Genomic DNA, 21773 nt, shown 5'->3' with positions numbered 1-21773 from the left:
GAGTAACCTCAGAATTTAGGGTTCAGCATTCTCCCTATTATCCTTGCTAAAGATGGGGAAAGGTGGCACGAATAATCAGAAAACACGAATAATCTAAACTTTCACTTAAATTTCTTGTAATTTTCATCATATATGACAATCAATCTATCTAAATCTTGATGTTTATGTATTCATTGTACTTGAATTAACAGGTTTCAAATGACTTTTTTCGGACAACTTACTATTTAAGTTGGGGGCCAGGTGCCCCTTAGCTACCACAAGGCTCCACCCATGCTTCGAGTGCTAACCAATCCAACATTGGGGCACAGGCTATGAGATGTTTGCCATGACAGAATAATCTGCTATCCAGAATTCTATTTGCCCTAGGTTTAAATGACCAACTGTGCACTTAGGATGGTCAGAGCTAAGCAACATTACCTTGGCATGTGGGTTGACGATTACTTTGAGCAGAGGGTCGACTAGGTGGCTGAGGGCACTCTTGGTATTGGAACGCTCCATGGACGAAGTCATCGATTGGTCCTCCTCTGCCGTAGTACTCCCTTCATCCATGGCACACTCGGCGACCTCCCAGCCAACCTCCCACAGCTTCACAATCGCTTGGATGCAAGCCTCTGCCACCTGGTCGCACACACTCTCACAGTCCGAAATACCAGAGCTTTGAATGCATGAGATCAAGTGCACGAGGTCCCGTGGTCGACCCTCCGACACAAGCATCCGTCCCGCCAGCTCAAACACAGCCACAGCACGCAGGTTATAGTCTTGCATAACGCTGCAAGGGGAAGACGAAACCATCAGCCGGTTCATAGAAAATATTAGCATTAAATTATTTGTATGGAGCATTTATCGTGAGATTCCAGAACCCTTATATCCAGGGGCAGATTAAGGGGGGGTCATAATCTCCCTCCAAATTTTATCAGAAATTGTTTATATTTATTAGTTAAATAGTTTTTGTACCCTCAATTGTCTAAAATTGTTCAATTAATTTGTTGCTAGGAATAAAAATGATATTTTAGGCTCCAAAATTAGTAAAAATTGGGTATTTAAAAATTTTTTCCCACAAGAACCCCCTCCTCCCGCACTCTCGTCCACCCCTCCTTCCCAGAGGATATTCCATAGTCCCATAGTACCCTCCCTAGGAAACCGCACATTTCAATGAATTAGCTATTATTTGTAAAATTATTACATAAGTCATTTCTTTGCCACAAAGATTATGGAGATATTTTGCTCTATGATTTTCATTAATCAGTATTATGCTCCGAATATTTCCATGTATTTCTCACAAAAATTTTTTCCTGCCACCAAGGAGATTGAATAATAGATTTGTTTCTTCGACGTGATAGGTGGCAGACATAAATGTAACAACATTGGGAGGGTAGGTGCCACTGGCCAGCAAGTAGTCTCCTCTGCAAATGCATCATGGGCACTCGCTACAAGGGAAAAACTTTAAGGGAGAACTGAAGCCTCCCCTCCCTGAGCTACATGCTGGTTTATGAAGAACTAGGACCATGAAGCTATGCCAGGCAGGGGTGCACCTTGGAAAAAAGGCTCTGGGGGTTATAGGCACAACTAATACTGGGTGGCCTGAGGGTGTGGCATATCCGCCAGGGTAAGCAGGAGGTGCAGGGGCCCTCTGCCATAAAAAAATAAAGATAAATGGTGAGTTTTACAGCATTCTGAGAGATATTTTATTAATCCTTACACTATTCTATAAGTAATATTAATTTAATTAACACATTGCGTACGGATGGCGAGACTTCTCGTCATTTTTTTCCTGAACGTTCCAGACGGATGACGAAGGTTCTCGTCATTTAGGCGCATCAACCTAAACAATTTTAAAGCATACAATACATATTTGTTAGTACGTTTTCATTTGTTGTTCGTTATTCATAATGAATTGATGCATCTTAACGTTTGATTGGGTAAAGTTATATTCTAAATATTAGCTTACCCCGGTACGCAATGTGTTAAGTAAACTAGATTAAACTTAAAAATGTCTCTGAGGGGGGATTTATCCCCCAAATCCTCCCACCCCCCCCCCCTCGCTGCTCCACTGATACCAGGAGCTAAACCAGAATTGAAAACTACCACAACCCCCAAAAAAAATTCAAGGGACAAGAATGATTGCAGACTATGAGGGATGTGAGACAAACCGATACGCAAGGCCGAATCCCTCCTCGACGTCCTTGCCACAAACGATGGTGAGCACGGCCACCTGCAGCCGGTCGGCCATGCTGTCAAACAGCGTTGGCAAGCGAGAACCCTTGGACTTGTTCGCCACTTTGGCAGCAATGGCGGCAACGCTCTTGCCCGCTGTCTCACAGTTGCCCAGGAACTTGGCAACCTCCTCCTGCCGACGGATTGTGTTTATGTGTCGGTCCACATCCCGAGGGTCCATTTTGAGCGGCAGAACAGAGCTCTCAGACGACTTCCTTCGCAAGGAGCCAACTGAGCCCTTCCCACCTGCACTCCACAACAAAGAGACCATCATTAACAAGAGATTAATTACGTGAGATGATTTTGGCAATTGTTGTACCCCCCCCCACCTTTCCCCTTATTGAGATAACGTGAGATTTGGCTAGACTCCCACCCACTAAACTCACATGAGATTGTTCATAATGCATATTTTCAGTGTAAATACCAGAGATGGGTCAAAACAGAATTTTTCTCAAATTCAAACATTGAATACGAATACTTAAATTTTTTTCCGAATATCTTACTCAAATATTGAATACTTCATTACTGAATACTGTATATACATTTTTTCAACAATTTTAAAAATTAAAATAAAAAAAATGTAGTGCAGTTTGCAAAACAATATTCTTCAATAGGACTCCTAAATTCTGACTTAACTGTCACCCACGATTACATAAAACTTGCACGAGTGGGGCACTGTAATTCTTTATTTTTTCATTACATGGATATTGAAGGTTATATTATTTTAAAAATAAAAAAAATAGTTAAATTATTTTTCTTTTAGATTAGTTAAGACTAGCATTTAAGATTACAAAGATTATGGTCTAGAATCACATTTTATGCTGTTTCTTGTGGAAAAAAAATTGTGTGATATTTGCCAGGATCTCCGGAGATTGGGAGAGAATCAGCTTAACTCCCTCCACCCCATGACCACTTCACGTAATTAATGGATAACACCAAATCAGGCTAAAGTTATCATTTCAAAAGTATTCAGGGTGTCCTCTGAATCCAAAATTCATTCACTCAGGGATCCAACCCAATGGATTGGATGGGTGAGGGTAGAGCTCATCCCAAACTAAACCACAGGGATTTGAATTTCATAAATTCAGGCTAGTGGGGTCAGTCCCTTCCCCTGGGCCTCCATGCACTTAGAGGATTTCTTGTGTGAGGGTGTCCAAGGACTTCACTCAGGATTTGAACCCGAGACCCCTAAATCAGCAGCCAAGCACTCTACCCACTAAGCTACCTCTCATCCTTCAAAATGTAAAATTCAAGCAATGTTCTAGGTTTTCAAGGCTCAATTTTCTGGCAAATAGACCTTGTAAACTCCAAATTTCCTAAGAAAAATATACCGCATCTTTTTAAGCCGGAAACACAAGCCCTAGGGCTGTTTTACACGGGACACATTATTGTGCAGGTTAGAACTGCATTTCTTTCTCAATATTTAAAATTATTAGAACAGAGGCCATCTCACATCCATGCATTCTAGCAATTCTCCATTTTTATGACCTAATTTTGACTGTCTTCATACACACATCAGATTATCCAAGTACATACGTGCCTCATGTAAAGAAGCCTTCAAAAATACACTAGCTCAGCTGTTCCATTAATTAAAGCACCACTGCAAATTATTCCTGATGACATAGACAAGATTTCCTGACTTTACCCTGATTTTCCTGACATGTAAAAATACTGGAATTACTATGCAAGTGGACTATCCCAAACCAAGAGTATACCTTCATCTGAATTACGTACCGGGCGATGCACGAGATCCGACAGAGGAGAGTGCCGAAGACATGGCGCTGTCCACCCATCCGCCTTTGGCCAGCTCGTCCTCCATGTGCCTCTGTGCGTTTCGAAGGTGGACGCAGTTCTGGCGCATCTGTGAGTACGACGAGGCCTCCTTGCAGTAGAAGCGGATGCACGTCATGGCAGCCCTCACATTATCCTCTGCAAACACCTGCAGCTTGTACAACACCTGGAGCATGCCGCGGCGCTCCAGTGATCGGCACATGCAGCAGAGATGGGGCTGGCATAATGAGAAAGGGAAAAAAGATGCATGAAATTTAGAGAATTGAATGTGATTCAGGCTTAAAAGGGTTAAAATAAATGCAAATGGTACTCAAGAGAAAGGGTGATAGGTGAGAGAAGGTTAAAGAAGGTAACTAAAGTGTAGAATATTCCAACTCTTGGCTTTAAATTCACATTAATTGTCATGAGAAAATATTTCTCTGGACAGGATGTCGCACCAATGATCTTTGACTTTGCGGGCCACTGCGAATACCACTATGCCACCCAAATTCCCTGAATACTCTAAATTGACATGCAAATCCAGGAACCTGGATAGTGTAGTGGTTTCCACAGTGGCCTGGAAAGCCAAAGCTGTGTAGTTTGATTCTAATGAATTTTTTCCCACAGCAATTGAAGTAAAAAGAATTTAATATTCACTGCCTTTTTTAAGTCATTCACTGATTGGCTTATCCATACTGCTCCCCTTTACCCTTCAGTCCTTTACATGATAAACGCTTTTCAAGATTAAACCCCAACATTGCGGAGAATTATGCATGCCCTTCTGTTTTCTCTGTAATTGCTCACCTTCCAGCGGTCCAGAGAGGGGTCCATGGCCTTCATCTCGGCCTCCAGATACTGCACCCACCCCTTGCGGAAGCAACGCAGGTAGACATCATCCAGGAAAGCCTCTGGGTTCATCCTTACGTTCAGGAAGTGAAGGAGTGCCTCTTTGAGCTCGCCATGACGCAAGTGAAAGTCTAGCATCATGGTATCCGTGCCATACGTGCGCAAGTAGTACAGGCACTCATCACGCACATCCTCCGAGAGGGGCGGGCCGCTCCAGACTGGACGCTCCCTCGTGCCGAGCGACGGCAGCAGGATGATGCCCTTGGCGATTGAGTCGAGCGATGACAGTGACTCGAGCACCGATGGGTACGGTTGCGTCACGCGATTGGGTGCATCCTCTAAGGGGATGGGTAGAGACACGGATGACTCCTCTAAGATCTGCAGGATCTCGTTGAGGTGGGCAGTGGGCGAGGTGGAGGTGGCCCCAGTGCCAAACGACGGCTTCTGAAGGCAACGGGCAAACAGGGATCGTGCCCGCTTCCAGCCCCCGACTCTCAGGCAGGCCTTTCCCCAGGCCGCCCAGATGGCCGCTCGCCCCAGTCCCCCCTTTGTGGCCACCTCGAGAGCCAGCTCCCACTGCTCCTCCTTGACGAGGCGATCTCGGAGACTGGGAAGGCCCCTGGTGGCAGGACGACGGCCTACTGAGCCACTGCGGCCGGCTGACAAGGAGCTGCCTCCCCCTCCAACACTACTACTATCGTCCACTGCCAGGAAGAAAGGAAGACATAATTAGTGAAATAATATTGAGTGTGGAAACATAATCAAAGATACACTAATATTACATGTTCTACAATTTTTTTAATGGTAAGACCCTGGTTTTTACACTATACACCATGACATTCTCAAAGATACACACTATATCACTTTCACCTTTGAGAATGACATAGCGCTTAGCGTCGACACCTGGGTCAGACCATTAAAAAATATCAACACAGAGTAGTCCAGGTTTTCATATTTTCCACATTAGAGGACACTGTGCATGCAGCGTACTGAATGGAAGAGCCCTACCCATGGTGGTTGGAGGTCCAAGACCATCATGAGGGGCAAGGAGGGCCCCAGCCCACTCTCCTGCACCCGCCCATCCACTGCGTACCAACAGGTTGAGCAGCCCAGCGCGCCCAATCACGCGGTCACAACGTTCTATGCCTGTGCTCATCCCAATCCGTGAGTACAGCACCTTCGAAGCCACAGCCAGCGACCTGAAAACAAATGCATCCAACATAGAACAATATTAATATTTCTATGGATAATTGGAGTGAAGCATTACATAGGAATTAGAAAGGCCTTAAAATTTTACCACAAAGCACAGAGAGAAACGAGGTGAACAGAATGATAGAAAATGGAAGAAGCATCATTACAAAACCTATTAAACCTCAATAATAGATAGTAAGTTTTAAACAAAAAATAGTTGTTTTTTATGATTTGCAAAGTTTGAGCAAAAAAATTCAGACAGAATACACACAATATGAGATAAAACCACATCTGTAATTATGATACCACTTGTCAATTTTGGCAGATATGCGTTACAACATTTGCTCCAAGACAAAAGTGGTAAAATAAGACTGGCAACTACCTTGGTGTTCAGTCTATGATGCTGATGGTTCAAATGTTTCCGTGAAGAAGTAGTTGCGAGAATGGACATTTGCCAAGTTTACCGTGTCTTTCCCTCTGATCTCCCACTTCACCATCTGTGAAGCCCACTAACAGTGTCCAGGATTGTATGACACACACCTTCCCTCACTAGCTACAGCACTGCCCTTTATCCAGCAAAGGTATTTGGAACAACGTACACCAGACCCCCACATTGTGATGGGTTTGACTTACAATGGATTCGGCATGCGATCAGAGCTGATTTTACATACGATCTTGAATCTCCCTCGCTGACGCTCTTGAAATTGATTCCTAGCAACGAAATAATACCAATTCAGCATTTAACAGCAAATTTAATGTAAACGACAAATCCCAGACTCTCTCGTCAGCCTTTTGTACTTGCCCATTCATAGCATTTATTGTTCTAGGGTTGAGGATGCCAACACATGGGTCTTTTGGCAAGTTTGTTGCCTTGGGAGGTGAGCATGGAATATGCAGCTGTGGCCGAGGCAGAGACCACTCTGAGAGTCATTAGAATTCCTATGGTTGAGCGAAGCATGGGCTGTGATGAGGGCACATCAGAGAGGAGTCAGGGGATTGCAGGAGGATGGTGGGGAGGGGGAGGAAAGTAAATTTGCTGATGCTGTGTGTGGGCATGAAGACTCAAGAGACTCTGGCATTGGATGGCCTACGGAGCAGTTGTGTTCTGCGATTTTAGAGGACTGTTTGAAGACATCAACAGTTGAGGACCTCAAATCCCGTATCCAGAAACCCGGAAAACCAGAAATCCGGAACGTTTGAGAATTCCTCTGCGTAGTGTTTCAACTTGCCACCTCGTGGCACCACTCTCCGAGCCTTGTTCTGGGACAAGTAGGAAGTTAACACACACTATGTCATGCACTAACAACCTTGGCAGGGGCACGCATGGATCTCAAATATCGATCACAAAAACCTGAACTCATTTATAAATTAATTAACAAAATGTACCATGGAGACTAGAAAACCAGAAACCCTTCCGTCCCAAGCTTACCAGATTTGAGGTCCTACTGTAATTCCTTAAAGATGAACTTCCAACTTCTTCCCTACACTGTGTCTATCCCATACCCATTTGCCGGCCTCCACGGGGCCAGAGTATTGTCCCTGTCTGCCAACCTAAAGGTTACCGGATCGAATCCCACCTGAGTGGATTTACCTCTATCCTGGGCATGGATGTATGTGATTATCAAACAAGTAAATTGTAATAAAGGACAACCTAGTCATAAATTCACTAGTAATAGAGATGAAATTTCTATTATTATTGCTATTGTTGTTGTTAGTCCTCATAGTTGAGCTCTAAAAGAATTCTCTTTGACATTGGTCCTCTGGAATGGAAAACTATTGAAACAATGTGTATGTGTAGTATTATTAGGTCTACTGGGTACCATATGCAGAATATCTGATCATGAGATGCACACACCTGACCATTTGGATAAGGAGAGCGTGGTCCACCTCAGGGTTGAGCATGGTGTGGTTGGGCGAGGGGCGCAGGTGCGAGAGAAGGCGCTCAGCCGACTCAATGAGGAGACGCGGGTGGTGTGGGCCCCCTGGGGAGTGGTGTGCAAGAATAGCCAGGCAGAGGGATGCGCTAGGTGCCTGCTCAAACGCAAACTCCTCCCGCACGGTGGCGTCCTGCCCAGGGTCACCACTCAAGCGCCACCACCATGAGCGCCAAGCACCATCGCCATCCTCTGCTTCCTCATCCACCTCTTCCCCTTCCTCCTCTTGTTCTTCCTCTTGTTCCGCTTCCCCTCTTGATGACTCGCTGATGTGACGATGACAGCCATCACACACTCGAACCGGGACATCACCGTAGCCGGCAACCTACAGGTTGCATTCAAAGGCCAAAAATTAACACCAAGTCTACTTTAGGCTTTCTCTCTTCCTTTACAACAAATATTTTTTTACACTATAGCAATTGAAGTAAGATAAGAATAATATGAACGTGAATAATTATTCAAAGGCAATGAATAAAAATAATGTTTGTGAATGTAAGAATATTTTGGAGCCATTTTACAAAGTGAAATTTTGTGCCATCACTCGACATATCAGGCAACCTAAAGGCTGCATTCAAAGGCCAAAAATTAAAACCTAGTCTACTATAGGCTTTCTCCGTGCTTTACAGCTATTGTTTCTACTAAATTAAGTATGATTATTTCCAAACTCTGCTTTGCTTTTTACATTCCACGAAGAAATGCTATTTTCATGGTAATTTCAAAATAAGTTCTTTTATTACAGTATGTACTTCTTCCACTGACACTAAAACATGGTCTTTTAACTCTATTTGTGCCAGATATTGCATTTGAAGATGGAAATTTTTACAGTATACGAAATTAACTAACTGGAAAAAAAAGATATTAACAGAACACTGATATCTCTACAGTACACAAAGAATTTTCCACAATCTCATGAGCCAAATCAAAATGCACACTTAAAACACCACACATACACAAACAAAGTGCAATTACTACTAGAATAGGTACTCATTACTTCTACATGAACGCAAACATAGTACATGAGCTACCAATCACTATACTACAACTACATGCATGCTGCATACAACTAACATAGGGAAACACCATGGAATAAATGCACGAGCAAATTAAGGAATGGATTGGGGAGATTTGAGATAGATTCAGGGTATTTCTTCCAAACACTACACTGAAAACAAATACTAATCTAAGTATGAATAAAACAATTAAATTTTAATTTGTTTTGCTTATTTAGTTTATATTGAGTAAATTAATTTTTTATCATTGAACATTCTAGACTGCAACAGTTTCTGAGGCTCTGAGTTGGTCCTAAAAGTAATTTTGACCAATGGGTTGGGAAAACATGATTGTTGTGGGGGAAACGGTCACTTTTTTTTTAGGTCTATCAGGGGTTGGGATAAAGGGTTAGGATACCATGAGGGTTCGACATTTCCTTCGTTCCCTTGGAGCAGCATGATGTGGGTGGAGTTCATCACCTAGGGTTGAACCCTGAGGACATCAGGTGCCCAAGAGAACCTCGTTAAATACAGCAAAATGTGTCATGTGTTTAATTATTTCAGTCAAAAAAGTGTTCAAAATTACATTTAAAACAATCATATCCAAGTTGCTATCCTGGATATGATTACCACTGATAACATTTCCAGGATAGCGGGAAAAGTTCCAATTCAGGGCTATTATGACCCGCTAGCAATTCGGAATTCTGAATAGAGTAATCATGGCTGAAATTCCACTGAAATTCCACTTGTCAAGATTTTCAGAACCATGGCCGCAATTTGCTACACTGTACAGACTTCAGGCAATAAATTGCAACTAGCCTGGTCCTAATTAATTGCACAATCTCAGAATTGGGCAATCTGTATTGCAACCAATGATAATGAGTGCATACCCAGCTAGCACATTATAAGTCATTGAGGTAAGGTGAAAGGAAGAAATGGCCCTTTGGCTTACGATAATCTGCTTATCAATTTCTTCCGTAAGAAAACCATAAGAAATGGATAACTCTCTTATTTTGTGCTATCTGGGTAGCAATGGTTAACTGTCTTTCTAGATCGTAGAAACCAAATGACATACTTGAAAAATGAAATAATAGCTAAAATGAAATAATAGCTAAAAATGAAATGTACCTACTCTATGCAATTTTTAAGTAAAGAACTGTAGCAAATGAGCTGAATGATTTACTAGCTGGGCGAATTGTGTAATTGTTGAAACTCCCCTTGCAAATGCCTCATTGCACTGTTTTCAGGGGTAGCTGATATATATAAAATAAACTCCTACAAATAGTACAAACAACATAGCCAAATATTGAATAATAAATGATTTCATAATACACTAATATTTTATTATGCCAGTATGAGTAAGTACATACATATCAACAAAACCTACTAGAAAGATTTTTCTCATTAATTCTCCATAGATGATTAAAGGGCTAGGAATGTATACATTCTGTATAAAACTTACATATATTACATTTAGTTACAAAATGGTCTTTTTCCATTAATGACCAGTTTCCCAAGTTAGGTTCTTAAAGACTGGCAATTGATCAATGACTCATATCTGACTACATAATCTATCAATTGGAAACACCTTAAGTAAAAAGAAAATATGTACTTAAAGTAACTACCATCTAAATGAATATGTGATTGGTGAATCTTTTAACACTTGAAAAATGAACTTCCTTGTTCCCAACACTAGAGAATTTGAAAAAATGGACTAAAGAGTATGGGTTACTCTTCCCTTGTTAGCATACTTCTAAACATACAACTGGGTAAATTTCATATCATACCCTATGCACCAACACCAACACAAAATTAATAAAAACCTTAATGCACTCTTAAATCTGTTATGCATCACAATCTTCTAATCAATCAACATATTAATTTCGAAATTGGAGAAAAAAAATTCGTCCTTAACCTCATTTCATCTTCATATCATACCTACTTCACGGGAGTCAGTATTAACCAGCACACTTTATATCAGTCACGCTAAGATTACTGCAATCTAGAAATGAACACTGAGCTCCATATTGTCATCTGATCAAAAAGCTTAAATTGGCAGAAGTCATACAAACCAATTAGGGAACAACTTATGTATGCATTATTTAACAGAAAAGTTATAAAGCAAGAGAATTGTTGAAGTAGCATTAGAAAAGTTAGATACTCAATGCTCAAGCAAAAGAGATTATGAATATGTATCATAGAATTCAACAATCAGATAATTAAAATATAGGGCGATTATTTTACTGTCAACACTTCAGGCTGGAAAAAATAGATTTTATAAAAAAATTAATCTAATTTATTTTAGATAAATATCTCTTAGTCAATGAACGTTGCATTAAATCTCCATATTTTTCAGAAAATGCATCAAGGCAAGGAAAAAAAAGGCAAATTTCAGGCTTCTTATATTTTTGTTCTCATTTTTGCGTACTATGTCAACCCCACAATTTTATGAGGAAAGATGTATGAAAAATCCTCATATTATTTTTGGGTAGATGAGGCATCTACAGAATTAAAGTAATGGTCAACAGAAAATAATTTCTTAAGCTTAATTTATACAAAACTTGACCTAAAACAAGTCCGAGGATGCTAGCAAGGACAGAATTCCCACAATCAAAATGAACAATGCTCAAATTGCCCTGGCTGTAATCACATGATACATTAAATGGGAAAAGGTTTCTTTAGGATTGGTAAAATTGATGGTTTGAGGAATAACTTTCTGAAAGCAATTCATTCATTAGGTTTGTTGTAATGTGTCATGGAAAGCTTTATTTTCCCAGTACAGAATGGAATTTAAAATAAAAGCAATTGACTTTAATGCAAACATTATCGAGAGCAAACTTGATTGGTCAACACAGTAAGATCTAATGCTTTCCAGGTGAATATAGTAAAAAAAAAGGCTATTCGGGCTTCTAGCCAGGTTATCTCTCTCTCCATTCAGCTGCAAGTCAACCCTGACGATAAAAGGCCACCTGAGTTCCAAAATGGCAGCTGAATGAAGAGATAACCTGGCTAGAAACCAAATTGCTTCTTTGACTTGATTAGTCAACAGCTACCAAGTCCAAATAGGAGCAAGAATCGATGATGAAAAACTAGTATATTGCCTGGGATTATAGCCAAGATGCAAGATATCCAGCATACTAGTTCTCAATCAGGAGTGTGGTGGCCTAGTGGGTAGAGTGCTTGGTTACTAATCGAGGGGTTTTGGTTCTGGTTGCAGCCTTTGTGTACTTGAAATCAAAATCCTCAAAATGCAGGTGGCTTAGTTTGGGGTGAGCTTTACCCTCACTTTTCCAAACCAACCTTAGGGTTGAACCAGTAAGTGAGTAAGCTCTCAATCACAATAATTACTGGACCTCCTGTAATCCCTAACATCCTTGGACTTTTTGAAGGTCAAAAGGCCGTTTAACACGGGGCATGTAATTGCGCAGGTTAGAATTGCATTTATTTCTCAATATGGCTTGGAATTGTGCCAATGCACGGAACAGGGGCTACTTTTGCCAACTCACGTTCATGCATTCTCGCTTATTACCGGTTTACACAATGCAATTTTGGCTGCACCTTTCGTACACATGTCAGATTGTCCACGTACATATGTGTCCATGTAAAATTGCATAAATGAACTATGATTCAGGCTTAATTGTTCTCTGGTCCAAGTACACCATTATGGGAACAGGTCACAACCTCTTCTGCTCCCTTGAGAACAACATGTTCATTCAAACTTGGAGCATGTCTCCACATGACAACAGTGGCTTTCTCGAGGAATGGGCCAAACAAAGGAAGGGAACAAACCTTTAGTCGGTGCAAGCTGGAGTGGCAGTCGTCGCAGACTCGGACCGGAACTCCCAGGTACCCCTCCACCTGATCAAGCAATACACACTCCCTCCTTAGCAATGGTCTCTCGGGATGAGAAAAGCGTTCAAAGTGCAGCCAAGGCACACAGAGCAAGCTAAGTTAACTTGTGGAAAATAAAAAGGCTGAACAAATCAAAATGTCAAAGTGAAAGCAGGTGCTTGCTGTGCTATAAGAGGTGAGTGCACGGGAAAAAATTGTAAGGTGAGTTCTCACAATTGAAAGAAAATTGCAACACACAAAGCACAAACATTTCTAAAAGATATACTCAGACATACAGGGATATGCCAATATGAACAGGAGAAATTAATGTTAAACAATTCCACAAAAGGTGAGCCCATAAAAAAACTATTCTGTTTTCTTTTGTTACCGGAAACCATCGAGTCATTTTTACTTCATCAGAGTCAAAAAAGCTTTCCCTGCAAGACTTATGTTGGCAGAATTGAAATAGTAGAAACATATTTGATCAAGAAAGTAAGTATGGTTTCTTGAAAATATGCTGAGTTAAATATTCCAGTCTATTTAACGAGGTAAAGTTCTCTATCTCCACCAAACTTTCCATCACTGACTCATTCACCACCTTATGGGCAGATACTTTGTCAGCATAGCCCTCGGGTGCCTATGCTTGGAACTCAGTTCATACACAAAGAGGCAATGTCTTTGACATTATACGACCTTAGCCTGTGTGATATGTAGATGGTTTTTGTATGCTTAAAACAAAGGAGCTGGCCATTGGCAATATTTGGGAGTTTGTACACCCTACACCAGACAAGTGAATACACTTTCTTAATTAGTGCACTTCAAATTGCTGTGAAAATGTTGGCTGCTATGCTTATATTGCCTTTATTAATTAGCAAAGAGGCAATGGAAGCAGGAAGGCCTCCACGGTAACTCTGGGAACAAATTTTGTTGTAGTAACCAAAGAGAGTAAGTTAATTCACAGAGACTGCCTTATCGGCTAGTGGGTGATTTAATCTGTATCTTAATCCTCACAACTGCGACAAGATAATTGATAGCAACGATTATACAAAATGAGGTAAATTTAGTAAGTATGAATGAATATGCTTTAGATACACCCATGTCTCGTATAGCGCAATTTCGATTAGCGCAATTTCGATATAGCGCAAATTCGTTCCTCGGGGAAACATTGCAACGCAGTGTAGCCTAATCAAAAATCTTAAATGCTCTCGTGATAAAACGTGAACTTGCGCTAAGTACACACGAAATTTCTATCATTTTTCGCGTATTAATATTATTGCTTGCCTCAAATTTTCTTTTTTGTTTATATATTAATCGAAATCCATTGCTGCGCAATGGCCAAAATTATTACTCGTCATTGGGTCCAGATAGCCGGCCTACCGAAGTAATTTATCTAGTCTCCTTAACAGAATGAGTTAATTTAGATCATTAATTAAGTGTGGGGCTAGTGGAAATGATTTTTTTTAAGCAATACTGGTTGAGACGTAATTTTTGCCGTCGTAGGTTATCGGACGGTTGACTTCCAGGTAGAGGGTCTACGCTAAAGCCTTCAAGGTCATCGGTATTCACGGGGGAGAAATGGAACGTTGGCCGAGTTGCGCATGAATAGCATCAACATATAAGAGGGTCCGCTATTGAGTCTCAGACACAATAGCTTCGTTCCCTCCCCGCAGTCGTAGGCCCTCTGCGTCTCAAGAATACAGATCAGCAGTAGAATGTGATTTCGATAGAGCCATGCAGAGTAAAAACCAAGAGAAAATGGCAAAAATTAGGAAAGTGGGTAGAAAAATCAAGAATTTATCAAGAAGAACCATAAACCTAGAAGAGAAATTGATATAGGTCAATTGCTTTGAAAATGGAGAACGTCAAAGCGATATTGCGCGGAAGTTTAAACGCACGATGCCTTATTCTGAATAAAGACGAAGTTAAAACATCAGTGACCTCAGCCGCACCAACTTCAACCAAGCGGTCTACACATACGGAAAGTTCATAGTGAATCAGTACAAAAAGACGAGAGTGGTAATCGCTCCGAGACATTTAGTGAAAGCTCCGGTTGGTTCCAGAATTTAAACGGCATGCTGGTATTTTCAATGCGGCGATATCAGGTGAATCTGCAAGTGCTGATAGCGCAGTCACCACAAGATTTTCTGATGAACTCCAAGCTGTGATTGAAAGTGGCTCCTTTCCCCCTCAACTAGTTTTTAGTGTTGACGAGACGATATTCTTTTGGAAAAGAATGCATTCCCGTTCATTCATTTTCAGGGAAGGAAAACTTGGATCAGGTTTCAAGGCATTTAAAGACTGTTTCACGTAGCTGCTAAAGACTCGGAGGACTTCACATTAAAATGATTTATCATTCATAAACTCTGCTAGCTATGAAGTGGCATTCAAAGTAGCATTTGCCTGTCATTTCAATGAGCGACAAAAGGTCCTGGGTGACACAATAGTTGTTTTTCGACTGGTTTGAAAAATCGTCAACTGCCGGCAATGCATTACGAACCCCTGAGATATCAGATGTTAGCCCACCCGCACGACAGGACGGAATTTCAAAAGCACGCAAGAATTTTTTTTAACGTGAATAAAAGTCTTCAAATGCGTGCATACTATCTTTAAAGATGTTTTAAACTATAAACATTTATATAAATAATGTTTTCTAAGGCTATTTATGGGAATATATATGTTTTAGAGGAAATTCAATACCCAAGACCTGTGCTACCAGGAACGCATCCCTATCTTCCCAATGTTAAAACGCTCTCGTATAACGCAAATTCGTATAGCGCAAAGACCCCAAGGAACGCATCCCTTGCACTATACGAGACATGGGTGTACTAATAAAATTACACATTACCACATTACTTGCATATGAATGAAGAAAATATACGAAAAAGTAACAGGATTGATGACAAAGATACTCTAAAAAGTTATTTTGGCTTATGCAATCAAATCATTCAGCTTTGCTGTCTAACTATAGTGATGAATGAACTGCAAACATTTACTACTTAATGGCAACAAAAATAAACCAACTGAGAAGCTCGACAGAGGGATAGGAGGAAGTACAAGGCCTGTGGAAAAGAAAGGCTTTAATTGTTTGGGGTTTTGCTCATGGCTTGATGCCATGGCAATGTATAAGAATATATAAAATTTTGAAACGGGTTTATACATTTTTTTTCATACGGGTGATTTCTGATAGTTTCATTGCAAAGAGAGATTTGGTATGCTTACTATCTTGCTGATTCAATCGTAGTCAGAAAGGAATGGTATCACTATGTCGCAACCTGGTTTAAGCCATGGCAATGTATATGAATGTATAAAATTTTGAAACGGGTACATACAATTTTTTCATAGGGGCAATTACATGATGTGAAGACCACAGTAACTGAGTTTATACACATTCAAGCAAAGGCTCCCACTACTGAAAGAGTCAGTCATTTAAATATTGGGTCCAATGAAGAGCCATATCCAATTAACAATCCAAGATAAACTTACCAAGGTTTTAAACAAAATTAACCCCATCCATTAAATGAAGCTGAAAAATGTTGTTAAACCACCACTTATGAATATGATAGGGACATATAATTATGCAAACAGTAGTGCTCGTCACGTTTTATCGAAACTTGATAGTGAGTCAGTGAAAACTGTATGTGCTTGAAGGAAGAATTTTGATTAATTTTGTTAATCACACAATGAAAGAATAAGCCATTAGAGCTGTGAAAGTAAAGAAAGGGACAAATTTTAAACCTAAACTCTATTGAGGAGATTCTTGTCTCATTTAGCCATTTCATAGAAATGATACACAAGATATAAAGTATTTATATGTTGATACCACACTTTCCTAACAATAACTATTATTAGGGAAATACAATCATTCTTACAAAAACATCACAAAAAATTATAAATCTGGAATGATGAAACCACAGATTATAGGAATAAAAAAGATTATACGTAGACTGATCATCCTGAAAATCTAGCAAAAATACCTATTCCATCATTCTCTACATGGATTCCTTCAACTAAATAGTGCAGTGCATCCCTACTTCCTCATCGTCTACACTACTCTTATTCATGCCCACACTAGCATCATTCAATCAAAAACATTCAAAGCCTGTCAATACACTAACAACAGAGATATTACCTACAGCATGCACGACTACATTTGGCTAAAACTTTCACCTTACTGAATAGTTTCACATATCTTGAATTGTGACCCTAAACATACTCAATGGAGAATCATGCAGACATTCTGGTTTGTATAAGTCAATTTTGGTATTTAACTAAAAGAACTCTTTAGGACTTGATACAATTTACACTTTAAAAAAACAGAGAAGAATAAATAGGATCTAAGGCAGTGGTTCCCAACCAGTGTGCCGCGGCACTAAGGGGTGCCGTGAGATCTTTTGAGGGTGCCGCCAAAATTTCGGGGAATCGTAATACTATTTCTTTCATTAAGGCAGAATAAGTGTAAACAGTATTCTCATATCATCTAGAACTAGGTATAAGGTGCTGTTGCATGCAAACTCTCGAAATGAAACAAATAAATAAATAATAATAAAAAAGCTACGGAGATTTTAAATCTATTTCCTTATAAGGGTGCCGGGAACTTTTGAAACGCTTTCCAAGGGTGCCTCAAACCAGAAAAGGTTGGGAACCACTGATCTAAGGTATGATCAATTACTTCAGGGCGCAATAGAGGTTGAAAATTTCTGAGGTTTCTGGATGTGACGTCATGGTTTTGTCTAAGGCCAAATTCACGACCAAAGTATGACTAATACAGGTGAAAGGCTAATTAAAGAGCTGTACCAGAAACAGAGTGCACCCAGCCAAAAAATACGAGCATGTTATTTTATTTTAAAATGTTGCATCAACAACATAAACAACATTTTTTGCTAGACAATTTTTTTGATACAATAATTGAAGGCCTTAAATAGAAAAAAAGATCACCTTATTTATTACTCAAATATTAAACTGGTTCGAGCAAAAGCCTCAGACTTTTAGGCATGAGATGTGATGCTGTTGTAAAATATTACTCATTTGTTCATGTTCACATGCAGATGATTAATTAAAATAAACTTTAAAATTTAAAATAAGGATATTTTGTTTCAGGCTATATGTTTTTTCATGGATGCAATGAAATGAACTACATGAAAATTAAAGCTCTTTGCTGGTACATTTCATCCTCCATGTTATGTAATTACTAAGAAAGGCTAGTAAGTTAATCTGCAATATTCAAATCACCATTTTCATCTATGACTTTGATGCCTACACTTCAAATCTGACTTCACTACTATGCTGCACTAAACGTTACATATTGGTTTATTCTTTGTTGAAGTAAGTAATGTTGTAGGAGTGCTTTGGTTACATGTAGGTATCAGCCATAGTTCACCTTAAAGATACTTGAGTAAGTATATGGTGTACACTGATGGGATATAAATTGATTAGAATCAGGCCTACGGATTTTCTTCATGATTAAATCTGACTAAGCAAGCATTCTCTCAGCAAAGCTACAGGGGAATATGTATGCACTAGAAAGACTCCATGCTCATTCAGTATTAATGAAGATGTCCTGACCTTAAGCCTTCGTGTGGAGCAGAGACCACAGACAACTCGACCGCAACGCCGACAGTGATGACGACGGTTGAACATTGAGAAGGTCACCATCTGACAGCACATGCACACCGTGACCTGGAAGCAAAACAATCGTTAAATCCCTCAAGAGAGGAATACAACTGTACTCACCCAGTAATAGACTTGATTTTATAACTATCTCGCAATCAAAGCATAACAAAATGTTCTATGATTTTGGCAAAAAAAGTTCTGGATAAGATCCTTGGTTAGGTGGAAACTTGGAGTGGAATTTGGACTTTTATTAATAAAAATGTAAAAGTGTACAAGGAAATAAGGTTGAGTTAGCTGGGTGTTGATGTATTGATGGATATTTTCATAAATTGAAGCACACAGGTGGCAGTGAGCATTGACCAAGTTGATGACGTAGACGGCAGATAGCTCACTGAACTACATATAATAAATATGACATGTATGGATCACAATGGACTTTTAATGCATTAAAAGTTTTTATGAACTTTACTTTTTCACTAATACCATTTAATGCTTCATGTTATGCAATACTACCTAATGGTTAAATATGACTGTTAGTAAAATTATAAACATCTTAAAAAACATCGCTGACACTAATTATACTGGTTACTACCAGATCACCTGAAATTTTGCAAAATCTCAAATATGGCATCATCCAAGTCAGATTGGTAGCAGATTCAGGGTGCCCAACTAAATGCAGTAAGTAGATTTATATGCAATAACTTCTGGTTGTCATTAAGATTCAGAATTGAATAAAAGTGACTGGGGATTTTCTACAAGTATGTCAATTTTACTGCACCACCCGTTTCAATACATTTCGTATTACCTTTGTATCAACAATGAACGAGACATCAAATTAAATTATATGTGGAAATTTTGCAGTCACTTTTAATTTACTAATTTGCTAAGATTCCACCAGATTAGGCCTGAAACAACTTCCTATGTAGAAATCAGGAGATACCCTTAGTGATAACCACAAATGGTTGACACTGTTCAAGTTAAAGGTAATAAAATCTGTGGAATGAACTAAGTTTTTCATTTTCAATAAGAGAGGTCAACAATAGCACAAACGGTCTTCAATGAAGGAATTCAGAGAGCTAGTACTGTCCCATATTTCCCTCACCTGATCGTTGGGTACCCATTCTGCCTTGGTGGGCACCTTGGGTGGGATGCGCGATGCCAAGTCGAGAGAGTGCACAGACCCAGACGACATGGACTCTATTAGATGGGGATCATCACTTCCTCCTCTGACGGTTGCCGTGACGGTGGCAAGAGACAGTGTGGATGCAGACATTGACATCTTGACAGAAGGGGGAGGGACTACAGGCTGGGACCTCGAGGAAGCCTCATCCCGCTGCACCTACAAATAGAAGTGAAATTGAAAAGTTCATACATAGCACTTTTAAAATAATAATTACCGTTAGGGTAAACAAGCTTAATTCAATTGATTTGGAGTCGCATTAAAAATATTTGTCTCGTGGCACTTGCATAAAAGAATAAATAGAAAAAGTCATGCAAGAAACTTTTCAATTAATAATAACATATAGGGTAAAAGAATATGCACCAAAAACATCAAAGACATTGAAAAATCCTTGTTTTTTTTACCCAAAGAAAATGATGCCAACATCAATTTAGCTTGACGATAGTTTTTTTTCACTAGGACTCTTTTTTCTGAATATATGCTTCTTCACCTTAGAAAAATATAAATTCATGTTGGAAATATACAGAGCACTTCTTGGAGAAATATTTTCAAAGTTTTCAATATGATTTAAGCCCCTTTTATGCACTGGTAATCCACAGCTAGAGATATTTTGAACCTTTAAGAGAGATATTTAGACTTATTAAGGGATATTGATTATTTTTTCAAGCTAGTGAACTAGCTTTTTCAAGCTAGGAGGGGAAATAAAGATTGATTACTGATTGATTAATTGACACCTTTATAAGCATTCAAAGGAGTCCGCAATAAGTGGGTAGAATATGTATTTATAATCTCAACAGAAAGTATAGAGGAGAGTTTATTCAACTGTATTCATAAACCAAAAGTATCCTACTTGCACCACCACAATGGCTCACCTGACTGATGCTGTAAACACGAAAGTCGAGAGCCTTGGTGGCATACTGCCTGAGCAATGAGTCCACGTCGCCCACGTTGATTCCCTGGCGTCTGAGAGCATCATGTGGCTTGAGATGCGGCTTGGCAAGGGCCAGCACACCCTCTAGGGCCTCCAGCTGCACGTTCATGAGCAGCTGCTCGACGATGAGCAGGGGGAAGGGGGCCAGGTCAAGCCACGACCACGTCTGCTGGTACTCGCCCCCTCTCTGTTGGTGGGGAGGGCGCTTGCGGCCACCACTGCCGAGCAGAAGGCGGTGAGACACCATGATGAGGCCCAGGGCCCACTGCTCATAGACGCTCACTTGCTCGTCCACGAGGGTGGAGCGGCATGAGTCGAGCAAGAACGAGAGGGCAAAGCGCAGGCAGGGGGCAGAGTGCAGCAATGGAAGGGACCCCTGGCACACCTGCGAGGCCTGCTCTAATGACAGCAGGCCTAAAAGCTGCACATGCAGAAAGCACAATAAGAGAGAAAAATTGTTCACAATTAAATCATTATTCAAGCTGAAGGGAGCTAATTTATTTTCAATCTGCAAGATTGATAAATAGGTAAATATTTTATTGCACGGGTGCATTGCCCCTTAAGTACAACTTTGATGTTAAACTTTTTTTTTACATCTAGGATCCAGGTAACATATAGAAAAGAACTAAAAAAATTTTCTTAAGAAGATACATTGATTAATAAGAACTACTGTATTTGACGGCATATAAGATGCAGTGACATATAAGATGCACTGGCATATAAGATGCACTGGCATATAAGATGCACTGGCATATAAGACACACCCTTATTTAGAAGGCCACACACCAGGACAAAAAGTTTCAATAGTCCGCATGACAGCCGTACCACAATAACTTAAAATGTAGTTTCTTTTAGTTCTCATGTTTCGTAAAAGCCAAATAAATAATCATTGAATGCAATTACCAAACTGTAACTCTCTTGGATCCACCAGAGAATGCAGAGGGAATGCGAGGAAGGGAATTAAGGAATTAGTAACAAATTCCCGGTCCTTTTCACAACTCCACTTTATTAGCGTTTAGGTACAATCCCTTTAACCATCCCGCACGTCATCCCAAGCCAACTGCCAACAACGTGCGTTCTTTCCCACCAATGCATTCGCTAGCTTCCAGTTCTCAGCTCATCCTCACCGGATGCAGGGGATGAGAGGAAGGCGTTAGGTATCTGCTTGCTCTCCAGCTATTAAGTGTGGGAATGCAAGTCCGCGCGACACTTGCAAAACATATTTTTATTTAGGAAAGTTAACATACCGCAAGCTATTTCGAACTTGATATGTAAAT

At 40.0% G+C, this 21773-nt stretch overlaps 1 protein-coding gene across 2 annotated transcripts in view; it reads right to left on the bottom strand.

The window, feature by feature from the left end:
- Positions 1-21773, bottom strand: part of LOC124167693 — a 97147-nt gene that overhangs the window by 5218 nt on the left and 70156 nt on the right. Inside the window, exons 24-33 of one of the 2 annotated variants that reach the window (XM_046545681.1) lie at positions 20438-20917; positions 19488-19724; positions 18338-18451; positions 12734-12802; positions 7877-8280; positions 5839-6029; positions 4789-5534; positions 3949-4222; positions 2151-2460; positions 418-769 (exon numbers count right to left, since the gene is read on the bottom strand). In XM_046545681.1, coding sequence (XP_046401637.1) covers positions 418-769; positions 2151-2460; positions 3949-4222; positions 4789-5534; positions 5839-6029; positions 7877-8280; positions 12734-12802; positions 18338-18451; positions 19488-19724; positions 20438-20917 — 3177 coding nt within the window. The remainder of the gene's footprint in view (positions 1-417; positions 770-2150; positions 2461-3948; positions 4223-4788; positions 5535-5838; positions 6030-7876; positions 8281-12733; positions 12803-18337; positions 18452-19487; positions 19725-20437; positions 20918-21773) is intronic. The other variant, XM_046545682.1, reaches the window with a different exon arrangement.

This window comes from Ischnura elegans, chromosome 11 (genome assembly GCF_921293095.1).
Source record: "Ischnura elegans chromosome 11, ioIscEleg1.1, whole genome shotgun sequence".
NCBI classification, from domain to species: domain Eukaryota; kingdom Metazoa; phylum Arthropoda; class Insecta; order Odonata; family Coenagrionidae; genus Ischnura; species Ischnura elegans.
This window is presented reverse-complemented; position numbering and strand designations above follow the sequence as displayed.